General features: G+C 38.2%; 1 protein-coding gene across 1 annotated transcript in view; it reads left to right on the top strand.

Annotated features, from left to right (window-relative positions):
• LOC114648132 (neuron navigator 1-like) overlaps positions 1-17,115 on the top strand; it is a 249,027-nt gene extending 231,912 nt beyond the window's left edge. Inside the window, 10 exon segments of the mRNA XM_028796973.2 lie at positions 1,796-1,893; positions 2,425-2,520; positions 3,978-4,146; positions 6,738-6,973; positions 9,306-9,460; positions 12,054-12,125; positions 12,314-12,510; positions 14,822-14,940; positions 15,067-15,276; positions 15,430-17,115. Coding sequence (XP_028652806.2) covers positions 1,796-1,893; positions 2,425-2,520; positions 3,978-4,146; positions 6,738-6,973; positions 9,306-9,460; positions 12,054-12,125; positions 12,314-12,510; positions 14,822-14,940; positions 15,067-15,276; positions 15,430-15,525 — 1,448 coding nt within the window. The 3' untranslated portion in view covers positions 15,526-17,115.
• The last annotated feature ends 4,761 nt before the right edge of the window (positions 17,116-21,876 follow it).

Below are 21,876 nucleotides of genomic sequence, written 5' to 3'. Positions count from 1 at the left end.
CCCGACTCCAGCTCCCAGAATGGAGTAAGGCGGCCCCTGTTATATTGATATTATACCCGGCTGTGCTCCAGGTTCTCATTGATGGTCTTCCTGTAGCACTTCCTGGTGTGGTGGAAGTGCTGCATGGGCACCCGAAAGCACTCCGGGTGTACCTGGTTCCTGTTCCAGCAGCACTTCCTGGTGTGGTGGAAGTGCTGCAGTCCAGGGCTTAGCAAATGTTCAGGCGCCTCCACCGAGTTGAGCTTCCAAGCTCTGTTCCTGTGGCCCCAACACCCACCAGGGCGGCTGCCCTCTCATGTTCCAGAGGAGATACTGCTCCTCTTCCGGTCCTTCCACTCTCTGGGCGTTCTGGCTGGGCATGAGCCCCAGCTGTCCCCCCACAATATATATATATTCTCCTTTAATTTTTATGTGCTCAGTTTATGAACTTGCAACCACAATTTAAAAAAACTTACTTTTTTATGCATAGCCTAAGCCATTTGCCTCACTGTACCAAATACATTTAGGATAATTTGGTTATCTATTATGTATTGCTTTATTTTCATGAAAGATCCATGCTTTGTATTCCATATGGTATACTGTTATGTGTGAAGTGGGACAAATAAAAAATAATTTTACACTAAAAATCAAAAATGAAGTCAACTTTTTGTGATATGCCAGAATAGTAAAGATCAGTATTTTATCAACTGGGATGAAATAACGTAAACAAAACTTGATGAAAATTATGTATATTCATCTTTGCCACTTGTGCTACAGTTGTTGTGCAAATGTGTCCAAAAATATAAAATAATCATCTCTGTACAGCAAAATATACTAGAGATTTTGCTGAGAATTAAGTTTTCTACAACTGTACAGTGCTAATAGCTGTGTAACTTTCATTCAGATTGAGTGATTCAATTTTGAGTCATCACAGGCTTGCATCCTGATACACAATAACACAAAAATGATCAAATTGTTTTCAGGAATGCCTAAAACATTTGAAATTTTAACCCCATCAAATTTATGTCCCAGATTTAACATGCTGATGAGAAGAAACACAACACATGCCACTGAGCTGAAATTTAAACTTTCATTACTGAAATCTTTTGAAGTTACTAGCCATTAGCAGGCAGTGGGTGTTGTGATCAAGGACATCCGTATAGTGCACTATAGAAATATGATCAGGATGCCAGGGCAACAGCTACAAAGCAATATTCATTCTTCACAAAAGTTGTGATTATTGCAGCTGTGTTTGACCTGCATTGTCCTGCAGGAGGGTCCATTTGTATAGGTGGTGTGAGCATAGGGTCTCTTGCAGGTTCTTTTGCTCAGAGGCCAGCAGCATGGAACCTGTCAGTATCTCTTCTGTCACTGATTTCAATTTTTGTATGTGCTGGTAGTATCAGAAGCAGTATATATGGCAGACTTGAAATGATATCTGCGATGGAATTGTCAGTTGTGTCAGTCTTACTCCGGTGTTGTTATTCAGGGGCAACCAGATCTTGAATGTCTATTTGTCCTGCCAGTGGTCTGAAACCATGTATGCAGTTGTGACACAGTAGTGGGGCTTAATCCATAGTGCCTAGCAATACTGGCACATGATATATCTGTCTGTACCATGCCAATGACTCCATCACATTATAACAAAAGTAAAATAATAGAATACTGAATTACATACATAAAATTCAGGAATAATTTCATTAAAGTTGTGTGACTGAGTAAATATTGTGATTGGCTAAATTCAGCTGTGGAAATTTAATAGGTTTAACAAGTACATATTAACCCCTTAAACTATTAACTTAATTTTCTTAAACAGAATTGTCTCCCATGGATGCTGCAAGCCTGTCATCTCAGAAAGACGAGAATCGTTTGAGAGTGGTTGTTCGTGTGACTGACCATCATGTGTTCAGAGATGTGAGAATCTTTTTTTTTTCCTCATGACATTTTACACGGTATTGCTGCTTAAACAGTATAACAGTAGGTCATGTTTATAGTTACTAAATAATTAGTAGAAGATGAAGTAGTTCACTTCCTGAACAATCAGCAAAGGATAATTGTCAAAGTGCTAAGCTTTTGCAATATTTCTGTCAACTGAATATCCTTTAGCAAGTCAATCAAGATACTATCTTTCTTACTCCAAAGTTACTGGCATTATTATAACCAAAATCACTTATTAGTCTGCATTTTGGCTATTGTTACTAACTTATTTTACTATTAGGTTCATTAAGTACATTGTCCTGCGGTGGGTTGGCACCCTGCCCAGGATTGGTTCCCTGCCTTGTGCCCTGTGTTGGCTGGGATTGGCTCCAGCAGACCCCCGTGACCCTGTGTTCGGATTCAGCGGGTTGGAAAATGGTTGGATGGAAGTACATTGTAATTGGAGAACCTTAACTACTAATTTTATTTAATATATGAAGAATGTCATTTTTTATGTTTTACCTTCAGGAGGTCAAACAACAAGAGTTCTTTATTGGCTATGTGAAGTTCAGCAGCAAATCAGACTGGAGCTTTCTGGATTCACTGGTCTGTCAGGTTTTCAGGGTAATGTTTTGATTGTTTTATTCCATAAGTCAAAATATTTCAAGGTTCACTACATGACTCTGTACAAAAAATAAGCTAGAAGTCTTGATTCCTTCAAAAATGTATAATTAATCAACAGATATACCTTAATGGAAAATGAAAAGTGTTCAAGTTTTCATTAACTCACGAAGCAATTGTCTACATCACTGATTTACTTGTAGTAAACTTCAAGTTACATCTTACAGAATGGTGAATCACCCATCTCTTCACACCAAATTTAATCTTAGTTAAACATAATTCTGCAACTTCCTAGCAAAGGCAAATAACATCATCACTGTGATGGCCAGCCACATAAGCCTCAAATCCTCCTGGAACTCTCAAATCTCAATAGATGTTACAATTTTTAACAGCATCCTTCTGCTGTGATTTTTACAGGATATTATACAGGTCATCCCACCTGATCCACAGGTAAATCATTCCAGGACCCACTGCTCAGGACTTACATAAAAGCATAAGTAGTGAACACAAGGGCCGATAGAGTGCAGCTGGGTTTGCCTGGGCTTGAGTACACCATGCCTCAGCAGCATTAGCCTGTTGTTTCTTGTGCATATTTAGTAGATGCTAAATGTGTGGGGAAATTTCAGATGTTACTCTTTGAGGATATTGTGGATTATTTTTAATTTTGAACCACAGTGGTTTAAAACTGTGGATGTGGATAAGGCAGGTCAGTTGTTTTTAATAATTCATACTGATTACCCTGCCTAATAAATTACGCCTCTTAAACTAACTGTGCTGTTCATATAACTGACAGACACAGCATCAAATTTTTGATGGTATACCTAACATAGCTTTATACAGTTGTTGCCTTTTTTGTGACTAGCATGAAGCTTGGTGCTGGTTATTGTAAGTAAAAAAGACATTTAAAACTAAGCCTTTGGATATCTGGCCATGCTGATTACTTGTGTGCTAATTTTCAGGCACAATAGAAACACTGCTTCTGTGTGCTTCTTTTTCTTACATAGATTATGCCAAAAAAAACAAATCAACTTCTGTTTAGTTGCCTTGTGCATTTAATTGATAGAGCCTTATCTTACGTAGAACACTCTTGTCCTCACTCTTAATTGCCAATATAATTCTTCTTAATTCTTCTTGTGAAATTTGTTGTAATAGAGCTTGATAATTAAAATGTACTATTAAATTTGGTACTGAATGATTAAAAGAATAAAGGTGATTGCCAGTTTTATACATAATTTTAGTTTTGTAAGATTATTGATAAAGAATCTGTCTGACATATTGTTGTTTCACTCAAAATGGCTGAACTTTTAGAAGGCTTAGAGATCTTTTAAATCTTAATCTGTTATATACTCAAGAGTAGTGCATGCAATAATATGAAGAACAATTGTGTTAGTCTTATTTTTAAAGTTTGTAAGTCCAATTTTGTTTCACTCTTCTTAAGATCTCTCTCTATTCCATCACAGGATTACATTAAAAAGGTAGACCCTGCCTCGACCCTTGGCCTTTCCTCTGATTCAATTTACAGTTACAGCATCAACCATGGACGAAGGGTACTGGGAGCAGATGTCCCAGAAATGATGCCTTATCGGTGTATGGGCAAAGGAACTAGTTTTGTGGCAGTGGTACTGAAAGGTCAGTTTTCCTTTATAATGTGAGGTTAATGGAGGATTTGTAGTTTAGATGTTTTGTTAGTTGCACATATGCTCAATGATTTTTATATTAGATGATTATTCTCTTTAAGGGCATTTTGTTTGAATATAATCCAAGGAAAGATTTTAAGAGGTTTTGTAAAGTAAAATTTAGTTTTTGTAATATTAGAAGTAAGTTTTCTTTGTCCCAGTATAGGGAAGAGATGTACTGTATACAGTCTGTTTGAGATAAAGTTTTTGAAATGGTTTATAGTAGAATATATCATATTAAAATATGATGACCACATAACTACATCACAAACCTTGGTATATTTACATTTTAATGTGTAGTAAGTTAGTATATGGCAAAATGTGTCCTAATTTTTACTATAACTAAGTTAACTATTAAATATTGAATGTTACAAGCAGTTCAATAAAATATTACTTCTCTTTAAATTTAACTGTGTGGTTTCATCTTGAGTGACGTTACAATTTGGTGATTGCTTACAATTTTTAAACTTGGGCATGTTGTATGGCCAGTTTATTTTAGCTTGTAGATTAGCTTCAGATGGTCAAATTTTGTTTGTCAAAAGTTTAAATAATGTGTAAAGTATAACACTGAATTGGTAGCCTATATTTGTCATGTGTAGTGTACGTGATTTCTATGTGTGTGGTGTAGTACATAATTGATATAGATAATTTAATATGGTGTCAATTTAAAACATATGCACTATTAATTACTGTAATACATGTAATGATGTTACAAGTTTATCCCCGATCAGTATAATTCTCTTCTTAAATCATCTTCCTACACTTCTGCTGAGTGTGATAACACAGAATCAAAAATTTCTCAGTTTAAGTTTTGATTATGCAAATATGATTAAAAGAAGATTCGGCTGCCTCAAATCAAGAACAAAGCATATAAAACCGTCAAAAAACAAAAAGTTTCCTAGAGTACTGCTGTCCACTTAGATAACTCCAATCTAAACCTATGCTAAGATTTATCAGGTGGTTTAACCATCGTCATTGAGTGCTAAGGTAGACAGTTCACGTGCTATTTCAGCATCGTTATTTGAAATGAAGCAAAAATAAAGAATTAAATAGAGATGTAGTGTTTAAAAAAGGAGCAGTGATAGAAGTCACAAACAATTGATGAATGAAATAAAACACATGCTAATCTGTTGTAAAAGCATGGTAGATATATTAAGCAGAATGATGTTGTTTACATCATAGTGCTGTCTAGACCAAATTGCCACAAATAATAAAGTTTCTTGAAGTTTTATAGATGAAGTGTGACCAAAGTATTTTTTCCTTATCTGTTAAAGTCTATTCTTAGTTGCAGCCAAACAGAGACATGGAAATAGAATCAAAGTGGAAAAGAAAGTCTGAAAGTTTATGGAACTGCACACTAGAGAACCCAACTTCCACTGCTATAGAAAATAGTAACATCGGACAAGAGAAAATGAATCACGTGTAGCTCTCTGCCAGAAAGATCTTTTGAGAGCAAGTCAGTTTCCTGCACCTAACCCAGAAACGCATACAAGCAGAACTCCTTCAGATCTGACTGGAATTTTTCTTCCACAAGTTTTGCAGCTTTAATGTAAAAAATATTTTGAAACCTGTTAAACGTTTGCATTAGTCTGGTATGTGAGGGAGGCAGAAAAACAATAGAATATTGTAAAATTGTAATATAATTTCATGCTCTTAAAAAAGAGCAGCACGGTTGCTCAGTGGTAGTACTGCTGCCTTGCAGTAAGGAGACTTGGGTTCGTTTCCCGGGTCCTCCCTGCGTGGAGTTTCCATGTTCTCCCCATGTCTGCATGAGTTTTCTCCAGGTGTTCCAGTTTCCTCCCACAGTCCAAAGACATGCAGGTTAGGTGCATTGGTGATTCTAAATTGTCCCTAGTGTGTGTGCCCTGCCGCCTTGCCCAGGGATTTGTTCCTGCCTTGCGCCTTCTGCTGGCTGGGTTTGGTTCCAGCAGACCCCCGTGACCCTGTGTTAGGATATAGTGGGTTGGGTAATGGATGGATAGATGGATGCTCTTGAGAAATACATATTAAACCTGCCAGAGTTATTTCCAGTAACAAAGGTTTAGTCTCCGAGCCAACTTTTTCCGTCTTGCTGTGCAAGGGTTAATGCAGCTACAGTATTCAGGGCAATGCCCTTTTCCTTGAAACAGAATCTCAATCAATTGAATCAACCATGAAAATATATATTCAAATAGTGATTTCCTTTTGTGATGCATGGATGATCTGAACACACAAACATTAAAAAATATAGTAACAGACAGTCTTTGCAATGGAACATAACTCAAAAGTAAAATAAAAGAAAAAGCACATTTATCTATCAGAATATATTTATCGTGTGAATAATAAGATGATTAGAATATTCTGTCTTGTCCTCTGAACATATAGATAAGTTCATCTCAGATTTTACAAAGAATTGATAATGCTCTTAGAAAAAAAAGGTTTAAGATGAAGATAGCCAAACCATATTTAGTTATCCTATTAGGATATCACTGAATGTTTACTTTTGTTCACTCTTGGTTTAAATCTCAGTCTTGTTACTTCCTTCTGCCTTGCCTTTTTCTGTAGGTCTTAAGGAGAAGTGTGTGGACAGCCTTGTGTTTGAGACCCTGATCCCTAAGCCTATGATGCAACATTATATAAGCTTGCTGTTGAAACACCGCCGTCTTGTTCTTTCTGGTCCCAGTGGGACAGGTAAAACGTACCTTACCACACGACTGGCGGAGTATCTGGTGGAAAGATCAGGCCGCGATATAACTGAGGGTATTGCTGTCACCTACAACATGCACAAGCAGTCCTGCAAGGTAATTCGTATATAGAAACTATCGCATGATTCACCACCATTATCAATGAGACAATGAGTCCAAATATTGCTCAATGAAGATAGCTTTAAAGTCTTCACTACACAGCAAAATTGCTGTAATCTATAGTTTATTATCATGTTTAACAATAGGTAGGAACTGTATTGCTTTTCCATATGTTGAGATTTTTCAAGAATACTTGTATTCTTAGAAAGATGTAATAAAAATACCAGTTTTATAGAATTTGATTTATGTGTGCTTTATGTTATTTGTTATTAGATCAATGTCTTGAATGCATTTCCCTTGAATTCCTTCACTTTAAGTATGTGGTTCTCTGTTCACAAACTGAAAAATTGGAAGAAACAAGTATTGGGATACAGCTAATCAAAAATGGAAAAAAAATAGCTCTTGCTGCTATACTTCCAAATTGTTGTAACTGGTTTAAATAGTAATGTGATACATACTGTATGTTCATTAAGCTTGTTGATTACAAAAAGGGACTTTAACAAGAATGCAGAAGCACCTTATTCATTACAGGTGAACACTAAGGACCCGTTTATACTTCACGCTCAGAACATGTATGTGCACGCATCATGGCTGCCATGTATTCCCAGCATTCATTTGACGTGTACTCTGAGCACATCCTCAGAAATTAACATGACTTATGCACGAGTTGCAGTGCTAGCAAAATTCAGGAGGAGCAGTGTGCTGAAGTCTACATGTGACAGAAAGCCACTTTGAGGATTATACAGGATCGATATGCTATGCTTCAATGTTTGATGAATGGTTCAATGTGGTGAAGCAAAATGCCAACATACAAATGCATTTATGGTGTTTTAATATTCAAACGTTGCATATTCCCCAAAGTAATGACACAATACCTATCTTCTGTGCCTTTTTTTTTTTTTTTACACCTTCACAACAGCATCAGAATTGTTGGCAACGTATTTGAGCCACAGAGAAAAAAATTAAGGACACAATGAAAAGGTCTATTTTGTGATTTAAAGTTGAAATTTCGGCTTTAATCTCGAACTGTTCACTTTAATCTCATAGTTTACTTAAAGTAGATTGTCGTAAACGTTATCTTAAAACCGACCAAGTTGTTAATCGCTACATGCTTCTGAAGCTTCCTCCTGAACTGACAGCAGCAATAGATCACCACACAGAACACATTACATTTATGATATTCCAGCTCTCTGCACATTTGGAATCCTTAGATTTACACTTGCATGAAAGTGATATTATTTAAAGTATGCATGTTACATTTTACAGATAAGTCGTTAACTTCGTTTAAATAATGAATTCTGTTAATAATTGCATATGTGGGGGTGGCAGAGCAGTAGCACTGCTGCCTCGCAGGGAGTCACGTCCCTTGTGTTCCCTGCCTGGAGTTTGCATGTTTTCCTGGTGGGTTTCCACCTTGTGCTCCGGTTTCCTTCCAAAGACATGAAGGTTTGGAATTTGGTGACGCTAAAATGACGCTATTGTGTGTGTATGCTTGTTTTCACTTTGCGATGAGCTGATGCCCCGTCCGGGGATTGTTTCTGTCTCACGCCCGATGCTTTCTGGAATGGGCTCATCCCTGGATTGATGGATGTAATCATTAAATATCCTTTTCAGAGATATTGTAGCAAGGTGTCCTTGGAATTTAATAGATGTTTCAGGCAATTTACAACACAGCAAAGCCGAACATTTGATGATATTTCGCATTGCCACCTTGTGGAATCTTCCAGATTTACGTAAAGTACGCACACAAGTATAAACGGAACAATGCTTGCATAGCAGTAACATCCGCTGGAGCTTGTGTCGCGTGAAGTATAAACCCGGCCTAAGAGTAAATGTAAAGATGAAAGATTGTTAAATATTACAAAATAGATGTTGAAGATGGAATTTACTTTTTATGACAGTTAGAGAGCTAAAGCCAATGAAAAAGCATCCATTATGTGTGATATGGAACCTAAAATAATTTTTAAAAAAGTGTTCTTGATACATTCCTAGAGTGTCTTCATGATTTTTGTAGCTCTTCTGTTTATCACAAGGAGCAAGTATTATGCAAGTTCACAATAATGTTACCATATTTACTTTAATCTGGATGGCTGCTGACTTTTTGAAAATTTAAGTAGAGTAAAGGAAAGTTGGGTTGGATGCTGTTGTAAAATAACTTCCACATATTTAGACCTTTTCAGAGAGAATATTTTACACAAACGTTTTACTCAAAGACTATTAACGCTTGAAAGTAAATCCCTACTATTGTGTTATATAGAATTTTCTGATCAAAATATTTTCCATGAGATGATGCCTGTTGTAAATCGTATAATTGGTTTATTATTTTCAGGATCTGCAGCTTTATTTGTCTAACCTGGCCAATCAGATTGATCGGGAAACTAGCACAGGTGAAGTGCCCCTAGTAGTTATTCTAGATGACCTTAATGATGCTGGATCTATCAGTGAGCTGGTCAATGGAGCTTTGACGTGCAAATATCACAAATGGTAAGGGCATACAATTTTTATTTGTGTACAGGGCTGGCTATCTTAGGTTCTGTGACTGCTGCCATCTCATTTTAGATGTAGTACATGGCAACATTTACTCTTCAAGTATATTAGGATTAAGCTTTCTATCCTTGTTTGTGCTTCAAAATTAGTTGTTTGATAAATACTTCATATACATGATAAAGTGTAGTTTTGAGTGACATCACATATTCTTTGTTTCTGAAACTCATATAATCTTAGACTATTGTATCAGAGATGAAGGTAAATTCTGAGACAGTAATGTCATGGGATGCAGTGGATGGTAGGGAGTAATTTGCAATTGTTCCTAAACTCAAATTAAGCCAAAATGACAAAAATAATTAAATGTTAAGAAATGTTAATGATAGTTGAGAGAAGGGTATAGAGTCTTGGGAATACAATGATATAGAAGTAAATCACAGAATAACTAAACAAACTTCTCTCAGCCCTATTGGCCTGTCTACATAAGTATGCCCCAGACTGCTAGGTAGTGTGGCTGCTTGCTTGCCTGTCTAATGGTACCTTGTTGCACCAGTTCCTTCCTGCTTATTCCTTTCTTCTCTGTACTCTGGCTTCTCCTCCTTCCTCCAAACAGGTTCTTGCCAAAACCCATCTTCCTAGCTCCACACTCCATAGAAGTTTGAATAGAATAACCTTTTATTATTCTGCCAGGAAATATTTTCAGTATAGGCTCCAGAAACATTTCCAGCATTAGAATTGACCTCTAGAATCCCCAGGGAAACCCAGTATTCCTGCATTCCTGAATCCTACCTCCTCCAAAAATGACTAGGCATATCTTAGGTTAACTATCCATAAGGACATGTGTTAGAAAGTCATATACAGTATCTGATATAATAGCTCCTTGCTGAAACCTGTCAAACTGAGGAAATACAAACTGTATCCTGCACTCACCCCATTGACATTCATCTAATCAGTGCTGCAGATACTAGTGCTTTGGAAGCACCCTGCATAAATAGGTGCTTTCTAACAATGGCACCCAATTATCTCAGTCAGCTATGTTAAATGATATTTAGAATGCCTTCTTGCATCCTGGATGTATAAGGGTGTCCTGAAGGTACTGACACCAAGACACGTTCCTTCTCTGACCTTAAAGAAACCCTTTGTGATGAGCGGCTGGGGGTGGTACCCAGCCGGGATGCCTGGAAGGACCGGAGAAGGGATTACGCCTCCTCCAGACCACGAGGGGGCAACCACCGTGGTGGCTATGGGAACCACAGGAAAGGAGCTTGGAAGCTCAACCCTATAGGGGCCCGTGGTCACCGCCAGGGGGTGCCCAAATGCCAGAGGAGCCCTGGCCCTCAGCACTTCCACCACACCCGGAAGTGCTGGGGGAAGAAGACCAGGGACACCCGGAGTGCTTCAGGGTGCACAGCCAGCACTTCTGCCACACCAGGGAGTGCCGGCAGGCGCTCACTGCGAGGCACCTAGAGCACATCCGGGTGGACATAAAAGGGGCCACCTCCCTCAATTCGATGGCTGGAGTCGAGAGGACGAGAGACAGAGCTCAGGAAGAGAGGAGTGGACGTGGACCTGAAGAGAGGCATTGATTAGAGGCCTGGACTTTGGGTGTGAAAGTGAGATGTGTGCTGTGTTTCACTGTATATAATAATGAATAAACGTGTGTTGGGTTTTGTACCTACGGTGTCCACCTGTCTGTGTCAGGGTCATAACTCCACACCTTATTAATTAGTTCCTCAGAGTATCTTACCCTTACCTTAGTTCTTTTTGCTAGTGGCACCATCCCAATATAGTGTTTACAAGTTCCAGCTACCTTTATATAGGCTAGTGTATGTATCCACTTTCACGAATTGTCTTGCATATATTTTAACTATGCAGAAGTGTTTTTCTAGTATTCCACTTCTTTTGTTACTACTCCTTTTTCCTGTTATTAAGACCATTAATTATCCTTTAGGTGGTTCTTTGTTGAAAGTATGAAAGGAAACAAACTAACAATCAAACACTTAAACAGGATACTTGTCCATTGCAGGCTAGTTTACAGACATCATTCAGAGTTGCTACAGGAGGCACACTAAAGTACAAGAGCATGTACACCAGAGTCCAAGCCCTGTGAGGCAGCAGAACCATTTAGAGGCCCACAGGTCCACCCACACAAGTATATCAAAGAATCAAAAATCATGTTCTGCACCACTCCTCATTGGTACCAAGTGTCCTCTGAAGGACAATCAGAAGAAGTGTTGCAGTTCAGTAAGTTAAGTGCAAATAATATTTGTTTTGATTATGGAAGCAAATGTCAACTACCAGAGCAGCAGCTCAGTTCCATTCTTAGCAACTGCATTTAGTTATAATTTGACTGGAGAGACACATACTTAGTTCTGCAAATGTGATGTTTTGTTAGAAGGTATTCTTTTTTTAGACACAGGAAGGTACTGCAATAAAGTATTCCTTTTCATTTTTTGTCCTGCCTTCCGTTTTTGGCCAAAAGCACCTGTATCTTAGAAGGATAAAGATATCTCATGGCTCTTCTCCTTTTCAATTATTAAAGCTTCTTTATCACTGCATTGTAATTTTAATGTTAGTATTTTGTTTAATTTAGCCCCTACATCATTGGAACAACTAATCAGCCAGTGAAGATGACGCCCAATCATGGTCTTCACCTCAGCTTCAGGTACAAGCCTCCAGACTTTACTACTCAGATGTAAGGGTAAGAAAAGTAAACTGTTAAACACTAGAAGAAAACATCATTTATTTTGATTTTTCCTGGGATTTCTGTACTCCTTAGTATGGATGTGTATTAGTATGGTTTCCCATGCCCTCTAAGATAAATATATAATTATGTATCTTTTTGTTTCAAAGGATGGTCACATTCTCTAATAATGTTGAACCAGCCAATGGTTTCCTGGTCCGATACTTGCACAGGAAACTTATTGAGGCAGAGAATGAATCCACTGTCAACAATCAGGATTTACTTCAGGTCCTCGACTGGGTGCCAAAGCTCTGGTATCATCTTCACGCTTTTTTAGAAAAGCATAGCACTTCAGATTTTCTCATTGGTATGTAATCTCTTCTTCTTCACATCCAGTCACTACTTTCTCAGTTTTCACTTGTATTATGATACATGTTAGTACAGTGATCCCTCGCTATATCGCGCTTCGCCTTTCGCGGCTTCACTCTATCGCGGATTTTATATGTAAGCATATTTAAATATATATCGCAGATTTTTTGCTGGTTCGCGAATTTCTGAGGACAATGGGTCTTTTAATTTCTGGTACATGCTTCCTCAGTTGGTTTGCCCAGTTGATTTCATACAAGGGACGCTATTGGCAGATGGCTGAGAAGCTACCCAACTTGCTTTTCTCTCTCTTGCGCTGACTTTCTCTGATCCTGATGTAGGGGGTGTGAGCAGGGGGGCTGTTCGCACACCTAGACGATACGGACGCTTGTCTAAAAATGCTGAAAGATTATCTTCACGTTGCTACCTTCTGTACAGCTGCTTCCTGAAGCGACATGCTGCACGGTGCTTCGCATACTTAAAAGCTCAAAGGGCACGTATTGATTTCTGACTTTGTTTTTCTCTGTCTCTCTCTCTCTCTCTCTCCCTGCTCCTGACGGAGGGGGTGTGAGCTGCCGCCTTCAACAGCTTTGTACTGGCGGTGCTTCGCATACTTAAAAGCCAAACAGCCCTATTGATTTGTTTGCTTTCCTCTCTGTTTCCTTTGAAGAGGAAGATATGTTTGCATTCTTTTAATTGTGAGACAGAACTGTCATCTCTGTCTTGTCATGGAGCACAGTTTAAACTTTTGAAAAAGAGACAAATGTTTGTTTGCAGTGTTTGAATAACGTTCCCGTCTCTCTACAACCTCCTGTGTTTCTGCGCAAATCTGTGACCCAAGCATGACAATATTAAAATAACCATATAAACATATGGTTTCTACTTCGCGGATTTTCTTATTTCGAGGGTGGCTCTGGAACGCAACCCCCGCGATGGAGGAGGGATTACTGTATTATCATGAATGATTTTGTAAGGTCTAGTTTTATTTTATGAAGAATTTGATCTTTCCTGTTCTGTTTGTTTTATTTGCCCCCTTACACGCCATCACTATCTATACCATTTTACCCACTCCTAGATTTAGATTGATCTCTTACTGCTGTACTGTACAGTGAAAGAAGCCTGTAGAGTTGTTCTTTGCATTTGCATCTGCATTGTTATCTAACTTGTGGCATAAATGTGTTTGTTCAAAATCTGTATGTTTATGACACAATTTCTTACCTTAACTCCTTGCTAATAAATTGCATGAACAATAATAGTCAGTACATTGCAAAATATATCATATTACAAAGTCCTTGGCAATCTCTACCCTTAATAACCATCTGCTAATCATCTGCTAATGTGGCTCCTAAGCATATTTTAAGCACAAATATACTGAACTCTAGATTCAAGCATTCATACTGTATGTGGTTATGATCAGTGAATATCACAGATCTAGAATATCACAAGCATTCTGCTGTTGAATACAACTGATATTGCTCCGAATTTTTTCATGTGATGTTTTTTTTTTCTCTCCTGATATATTGCACGGTATAGAGATAATTTCCCTTTTTCATTTTTACCCTATTATTTATTGTTGTCAACACAGATTTGTAATTTTCCTTTTTCATTTTTACCCTATTATTTATTGTTGTCAACACAGATTTGTATGGTACATGTGATTCAATGTCTTGACTAATAGCTCATAATATCAACAGCAAAAATAATGCTTTGGCATCTCACAAGTATTAGGTATTTAACTGTTGTCCTTCGGAATGAACCGTGGTCTGAGGAGGTGTGGTAGCAAGCGAAAAACCACAATATCGAACAGTTATTCAGTATTGAAGTAACATTAGGAATTTTGAAATACTTGCATATTACCCATGCCCTGTATGCATTAACTCTGAATACATGGTATCTTTTAAGCTAGTATTACTTCAAGTGCATGTGTGCCAGCTAGTCTGTTTACTTTGAAGTTCCTTTAAAACTGTTAGGCAGATATTGCTGTTATAGGCATATACTCCATTCAGTCATTTTATAAATATTAGTTATGGGACAAATGTACTCTTGATGCTTTACCTAGCAGTTACATTAAATTATTCATTAATTTGATCTGACACTGGATTTCTACATATTTCTATCAATTGTAACCAAGAAAATTTTTGAAGAAGCATGTTAATTGAAAGGTAATGCAAGACTGAAATTAAAATATAGACTCATACTGTAGATGCCACCATAAATTTACCTAAATTTATTGAAGATGCAAAGCTTCATGAGTGGTTTTCACTTTATTTCGTCTTCCCATATACAGCATTTGTCTAAATTTTCTCGATTAGGTCCTTGCTTCTTCCTGTCCTGCCCAGTTACAGTTGAGGAGTTCAGGACTTGGTTCATTGACCTATGGAACCATTCCATCATACCTTACCTTCAGGAAGGAGCCAAAGACGGAATCAAGGTGAGATATCTTAATTCTCACCAAGTTTTTTTGTGTGTTTGTTTGTTTTTTTTTTTTTAATTAAGTTTTTTTGTTTTTTGTTTTGCTCCTGATCTTGAGGATGATTCAGTTTGTTCCAATTTGCAGGTACATGGGCAAAAAAATGCATGGGAGGATCCAGTAGAGTGGGTGAGAGGTACTCTTCCATGGCCTTCTGCTCAGCAGGATCAAGCCAAACTTTTTCATCTGCCTCCTCCAAGTGTTGTAGCCGCTGGGCCGTCTGTAGGCACAGGGCTGCAGAGTGAGGAGAGAACCCCTAAAGAGACCACACCTAGCTCCCTGGAGTCTGATCCACTTGTGAGTAATACTAAAATGTTTTTATTAGAAAGTCACCTTTACTTGTCTCTTTGATTTCTCGTTTTGGGGCCCCTGAGACTGATCTAAGGCATTTTGAAATGTTTGCTTTGCTTTGTTCAGATAAGGAATAACTTCTCCTACTTTTTGTTTTAGATGGCTATGCTACTTAAACTGCAAGAGGCAGCCAATTATATTGAATCTCCTGAAAAAGAGACAGATCTGAACACAAGCCTCCAGCCAACACTCTGAATTCTCCTGTGCAAACAATAGACTATTTGCCGCTACCATGGCTAGAGCTGTTAAAGAAACAAAGGAAAAAAAGTACCAGAGTTCCAGGAATGGTCACAGCCCAGTTTTAACAGTGGAAACACAGACCGCAGACTTCACTTGTACTTTAACTATTAGAAAGATTAGATTCTGCTATAAAGGATACACATGGATTACATCTTTATTAATTAAGGAAGTGAATTGACTGTATTTGTATTTTTGTTATTTAATCTTCAAGTGCATGGCAATCATTGCAGCTGAATTCAAACGGTTTTTCAGTTATGTTTTAATAAACATGCCTTTTATGAGAGATCTGCAAGAAGACAATACATCTGTAGAATCATATACCCTGCTGTTGCCCTTTCACATGGCTGGTGGCCATGTTACTGTTGCTACATCTAACTTATCCTTGCAGTTAACGGGCAATAAAGCACACGTAGGAAATACAAGGAAAGGGGGGAAAAAGCACATTCTGCATTTAATGTTACTTTTTGTGCTTAATCATTGGCTGATGGCAAGTTGAGCAGTGTTTCACTGCTGTAATTATTCAAACTTCTTGTACTATTACAAATTAAGAAGATGGTACTTTTTATTCCCAGATCCAGCAAGAACAAATTTGTTAAATATTATGTTATAAATGGTTCTCTTTAAGTCAGTCCTCAGGTTAACATCTTCTTAAATACCATTCCTTCAGTTTAAGCCGTATCCTGTCTCTGGGAACTACTGAGGTATGCAAGCTGGGAGCACTTAACCTAGGACACGTATGCAATTTCACTCTAACACAGTAGTTTGAAAATATTGAAGCGGTCGGTGCTTTATAACAAAGCCTTAACTAATTCACCTTACTTCTGTGAATGGAGAGCAACTTAAGTAAGTAATGATGCTAACATATAGCAATGTTTGAACATTGTATTTTATTCAGTGTCCTGGTATTATCAAAGTAAAGGTGGCTACCAGTGGGTGATGCAGGATTGGATTCCTTTTAAAAAAATTATTCCTAGTTTCATGTTCTTTTAAAAAAATATGTATTTTTTTCAATGAGATGAATTGTGACTCACACACACCCAGTTTATTCCAAAATATATTTATTCTTGGACAAAGATTTAAAAGTACAAAACTCCAAATGATATCAGTCTGGGCATACCCCTCTGAACCTAAAGCCCATATTAGCTCATTGACAGCAGCTTCTCCTTAATAGCTTTCAAGAAAAAAATCTGAAAGCATACATAGTAAGTAATTTAAAAGTTTTGGAAGCTATAAATGCTATATGTGGGGGTGCACCCTGTATGCATGTCCATCCTGACAAAGTAAACAAAAATTAATATTTATAGTAAGGTTCCAGTTGAAAATTTGTAAGACCTTTAGCCCTTTAGAGCAAGTCAGATTGTAAATTTTAATATTAGTTTTCCCAAATACCGAACCAGATTGGTGCCTTGTCCAGAGTGGGTTCCTGCCTTGTACATGATGTATTGAGGATAGACTTTGGTTCCTTAGGACCTTCAGTTAGATTAAGGAGGTTGAGAAACACTAACATATGTTTGTTTTAAATGTCTATCCCTAGTAGAGATTTAATATCATATAACCATTGAGTGCTTATTCCAAAAGGAATCCGCACACTACAAGTTAATTATTATAAGAAGAATTGGTGCTGCTGCTTCACAGATCCAAAATACTAGGTTTGGGTCTCACCACCCCACTCCACCAAACCCCCCCCCCCCACCACCCATTCACTGAAGACATGCAAGTTAGGTTAATCAGTTGCTGGCTTGAGAGTGACAGGGCTACATGAAGGACTGGTGCCGTGTCCAGAGCTGTTCCCTTTACTAAACCAAAAGTAATTGGTTTTGACATTCCTGCAGCCTTGCCTCATTGTTCTTATTTTGAGTTTTGGGTAGTGTAAAATAGCATGAGAATATAAAAAAAAATGTCCAGAAAAATGTTGAAGTACATTGTTTTCTTACTAGGTGATAGTCTCCGGCTCACCTAACTGTGCTTACTCAAGTTCACAGTAAACCACAGCCTATCCAGGCAACAGGGAGTGAAAGGTGGGAACCCACCCAAGACAGGGCAGCATATAATATGTGCATTTTATAGTTAAACTATTTAATAAAGTGGGAACGAGGACCCCAACATAGAGTGTGAGCCTGCAAAACTGTACATGTATGGAAATCTTGAATTGAAATATTAATTAGAAATTAATTTTGAGTTTTCACAATTTGAAATATTTATTGTAACAAATTATAAATCTGAACAAATAATTTGTATTATTTTAAAGAGAATTCCCTGCAAAACCACTGATACTCGTCCATCTTGAAGTCATTGCCGGTTACATTGTCGGCTCATTGGGTGACAGCATTTCTTTCAGTGGTCACGGATAGGAAGCTTACTTGGGTGAGCCCTGTGGGACTGGCAATTACAGACAGTAATAATATGGTGCTAAAATGTGTTTAGAGACAATTTAATTTCCAAAGCCTGAGAATTGTGTGATCATTTGTTGTTTCATCAGCTCATTCTCTTTGACTGAATAGGGGTTTTGGGGTAAAATCTATATGTAGTATTTGCATTATCAGACTCGAGCTGCCTACTGAGCGCTCTCTGAAAGCAAACCACTCACTATTACTGTAAGGTTAAAGTTATTTTAGTTTCTTAGAATTTGAGTAGAATGAGAAGTGAAGTTTGAGTTAAAGCAGGGTATGGGCTGACTAAAAGTTAAACTGTGGAAATTTTAAAATGTAGTTGTAAGTCTACAGTAAGACAAAAATGATAGTTTCCCCTAACCCTGCTGATCTAGAAAGATGTAAAATGTAGATAAACTACCTCAAACTTCACTTCATAGCAGCAGCCTCCCAGCATAAGACCAGAGCAGCAACAGAGACTCCTCTGTGGAGCAGCACACAGAATAGCGACTGACACATTCTCAGGCTAAGATGCCAGTCTTCCATTTGCTGAAGGTCAAGCAAGAGAGCACCACATAAGCAGCACTTGTGTTTCCATAGAATATTACTCGGATATTTACTGTGCAGTTAAAAAAAAAGTGATAGTGATATTAAATCCGTCTATTTCATGCATTCCATATTTGGAGCAGTGAATGTGTCATTATGTTCATGGTCTTTCATTTTTATCATGTTTGAAATGAGGGGAAAGAAGACAGTTTTTCTTCTATAATAATAAGTAGCCTTACCTATAAAATACACATCATGTTTGGGTATGAAGGATATTACATTGGGGTGGGGGTGGTATCTTGCCATATGGTGCATTTGTTTTGTTGGCAAATGGTGAATAGTGAAGTATTGGTCAAGATCAAGGTCTAGTCTGCACACACCACAAGTAGAAGGTCCTGAGGTCCTACACTGCACCCTTGTAGCCACGGACAGTGCACACCCTGGCAGTAGGGTGACTTTACTCTGTTCCCTCATGACCCAGAAAGCCGAGGCAGGGAGAATTATTTTGATCTCTTACTGAACACCTTTACCACTGCAACTACAGTGTCAAATATTTCATGCTGTCTAAATCTGTAAGACAGGCGCACAGATGTCTGGGCTCTTTTTTTACATCACTGACGGCATTAGAGGGTGTTTGCTTGTAACCAATTTTGGTGAGACACGTTTCTTGTGATGTCCAAAAATGAAAATAGCAGCCCAATGCCATACAACAAGAATAAACCGCTTTAAAAGAATGTAACAAGCAAAATGTTTCTCTAGTTTCAGAATCGGGCATTCATTGCACAATTTCTCTGTCTCAACGCAGTGGTGCTGCTCCTGAATTTTAGCTTTCTTTACTTAAGAGGTTCTCGTGGATGTCAAGGGAAGCAGGTGCATGGCAATCTGTCAGAAGAAAAAGGACCCCAGGTTACAGGTGCTACTGCTAGTGAAGACAACCTTCACTCCTCCTACTCTGACCAGCATTGTTCTTTACCTTGTACAAGACAGAAACATAGCAACCTCCTCATGGTGCTAAACACCTCAAATCTCTGGGACCTCCAGAAGTGTTAGACCAACTGAAGTAAAGCAAGTGCTTGAGCACAAACGAAAGCCAGGCTGTGAATAAGACCAGAGCTGCTATGTCTGAAATTTTCTGTTAATGTATTTTAGTAGTGAAGCGTAAGTGTTCTCTTTCCCAAAAAGTACATTTGACTTTCTACTGTCTATTAGACAGTGAGTAAAATTCAAATGGCAAACTTAGCAAAACAAGAACTCTCTTTTCAGAAAGCTTCCAGCATGCAGCTGGGTATGTCGTAAACTTGAGAAGTTTGTGCAGTGTGGCTCCTGATTAGAGGAATGATTTTTTTTCAGGGCAGGACCCTGTTGTGCTCGTGTTGCTACCTAGTTATAATTTGCCATCTGCACAATGATGGCGCCCTTCAGTTAGGTCTCATGCTTCCTCCTCAGAAATGGAGCTGAATAGTAATCTCAACTCAGTGTGTAACCGGGCTTGAAAGAGTCGGGTGCCATTCAGGTAGAAAGGCTGCTTAGGAAACGCAAATGAATGCACCCTGCAGGCAGACGTTTCCTCAAGTGCCTTTGCTAAATATAAGTTTGACAAGAGAGGAGCGGAGTGTGCTTGTGATCTTCAGCTGCTAGCATCCCAGTCCCAATGTAAGCCTTGCAAAATAAGAAGTCCTTAATAGAAGAAGGACCTCCTTACTGTTGTGCATTTAGCTGTTTTCTGCAAAAACAATGGAGGAAACCAAGCTTTTTTGTGGTTTGTTTTTTATTCCAGATAGTACTTCTTTTGGAAATTAAACTCCTCATGCCAACCAAAAATGAACTTCTCAGCTCATCCGAGTCCCACAAACCTACATCAGAATCCTTTGTTGTCCCTCACCCTGCAAATGATTTTGCAGCCTTAACCAGACGAGTAGCTGATCCTGACCTCATTTCCTTTGTCTCCACTGCCAAGTGATGTCTTCAACCTCTCCATGGCGTAGGTGCATTTGAATCCTTACAGAATTCCTCTTTTACATTTAGTTTGGATTTTTCTTACGCATTGTAGGTTTTAATGTGACCCCAGCCATAAAAATTGGGGGGATTTTTGCACAGTTACAGGTTTAGTATTTTTCAAAATAATGCTTTATACAAAGTAGCATTTTTCTATTGTGTGGATTATTTTTATTTCATAAACTGTGGACATTAAATGAAAAGTATGGAGTTTGGAGCAGAGTGTATTTGGGAGGACCAGGCTGCTGAAGATTCTGTAATGAACTAAATTTTAAAGAAGTAAACGGCTGCACTTGTCCTCAAGTCAGTATTCGCATTCCAGAAGAGTAAGACATAGCTGGGAAAGAAACTTAAGATTTGTATTTCTAGATTAGAGGCCTGCCGCAATTGAAGCAGCTTATTGAACCTGCCTCACATGTGTCTTGAGTCGACATGCATTGTGGATGGGAGGCCTACACGGACACTTGCACGGACCGTGGGAAGTTCAAACCATCCTTCGGAAAAGGGGAGAGTGACCCATGTCAGAAATGAAACTCCTTTGCAAATTTTTCTCTTCTGTGTAAACTGAAGATAGTTCTTCAAAAGGTAGTAATAAGAAAATTGAGAATTGTGCCCAAACTGCGGCCTTCTCCTAAATGCACTTGTGCTGCTTAACTGGCTACATACCATGTAGCTCTTCTGATTGTCAGTCCTCTCTCTCTGTGGGTTTGTGTGTTGTACTGATGCGGCGCGATTTCTCCTGTGTCCAGGCGCTATGCCACAACTTGGACTGGTCCTCCCGCGTGCAGCTTAATCCGCCATGCACGTGTCTCACTTTTAGAGGTGCTGTTTGCAGCTACTGGAGCTCATCATTCCCCCCGCTCTTTGGGGGCCAGTTCAAGTTGCTGCATAGTCACTGTGATGTCTTAACCTTCCAAAAAGGTTTTTTTAAGTAAGGAAATTTAAAGAAAAAGTGTTCTAATGTGCAACTTTGATAGACTTTGTGTTGTAAATGCATGTCACCTTGATGTTTTTGCTTAAGCCCTTCATAGTTTTTTTTTTGTGTTTCAGTTGATTTTTATTTAAAAAAAAAAAATCCCTAATATTTTGCTTTTCTTAAACATTTCTTTGTATAACTTGCTTTCTATTTTGTACAGGACATTATAATTGTAAAAAAAAAAAGAAAAAACATAAAAAAATAACCCTGTGTAAATAGTTAACACATCCGCGGCAACAATCATTTACTTGGGGAGGGAGAATACATTTAAGAAAAGCTTAGGATTTCAGTGAAGAAATTCTTTTTATTACTTAACTGCTGAGGCAGTGCAAAGAAAAGGGTGCAGAAAGGCATGTTTCTAAAAATACAAAAGAAAGTATATTCATCTGTCTAACATCATTTGTTTGTTTCAATAAAGTC

This window comes from Erpetoichthys calabaricus, chromosome 3 (assembly GCF_900747795.2).
Source record: "Erpetoichthys calabaricus chromosome 3, fErpCal1.3, whole genome shotgun sequence".
Taxonomy (NCBI): Eukaryota; Metazoa; Chordata; class Cladistia; order Polypteriformes; family Polypteridae; genus Erpetoichthys; species Erpetoichthys calabaricus.
This window is presented reverse-complemented; position numbering and strand designations above follow the sequence as displayed.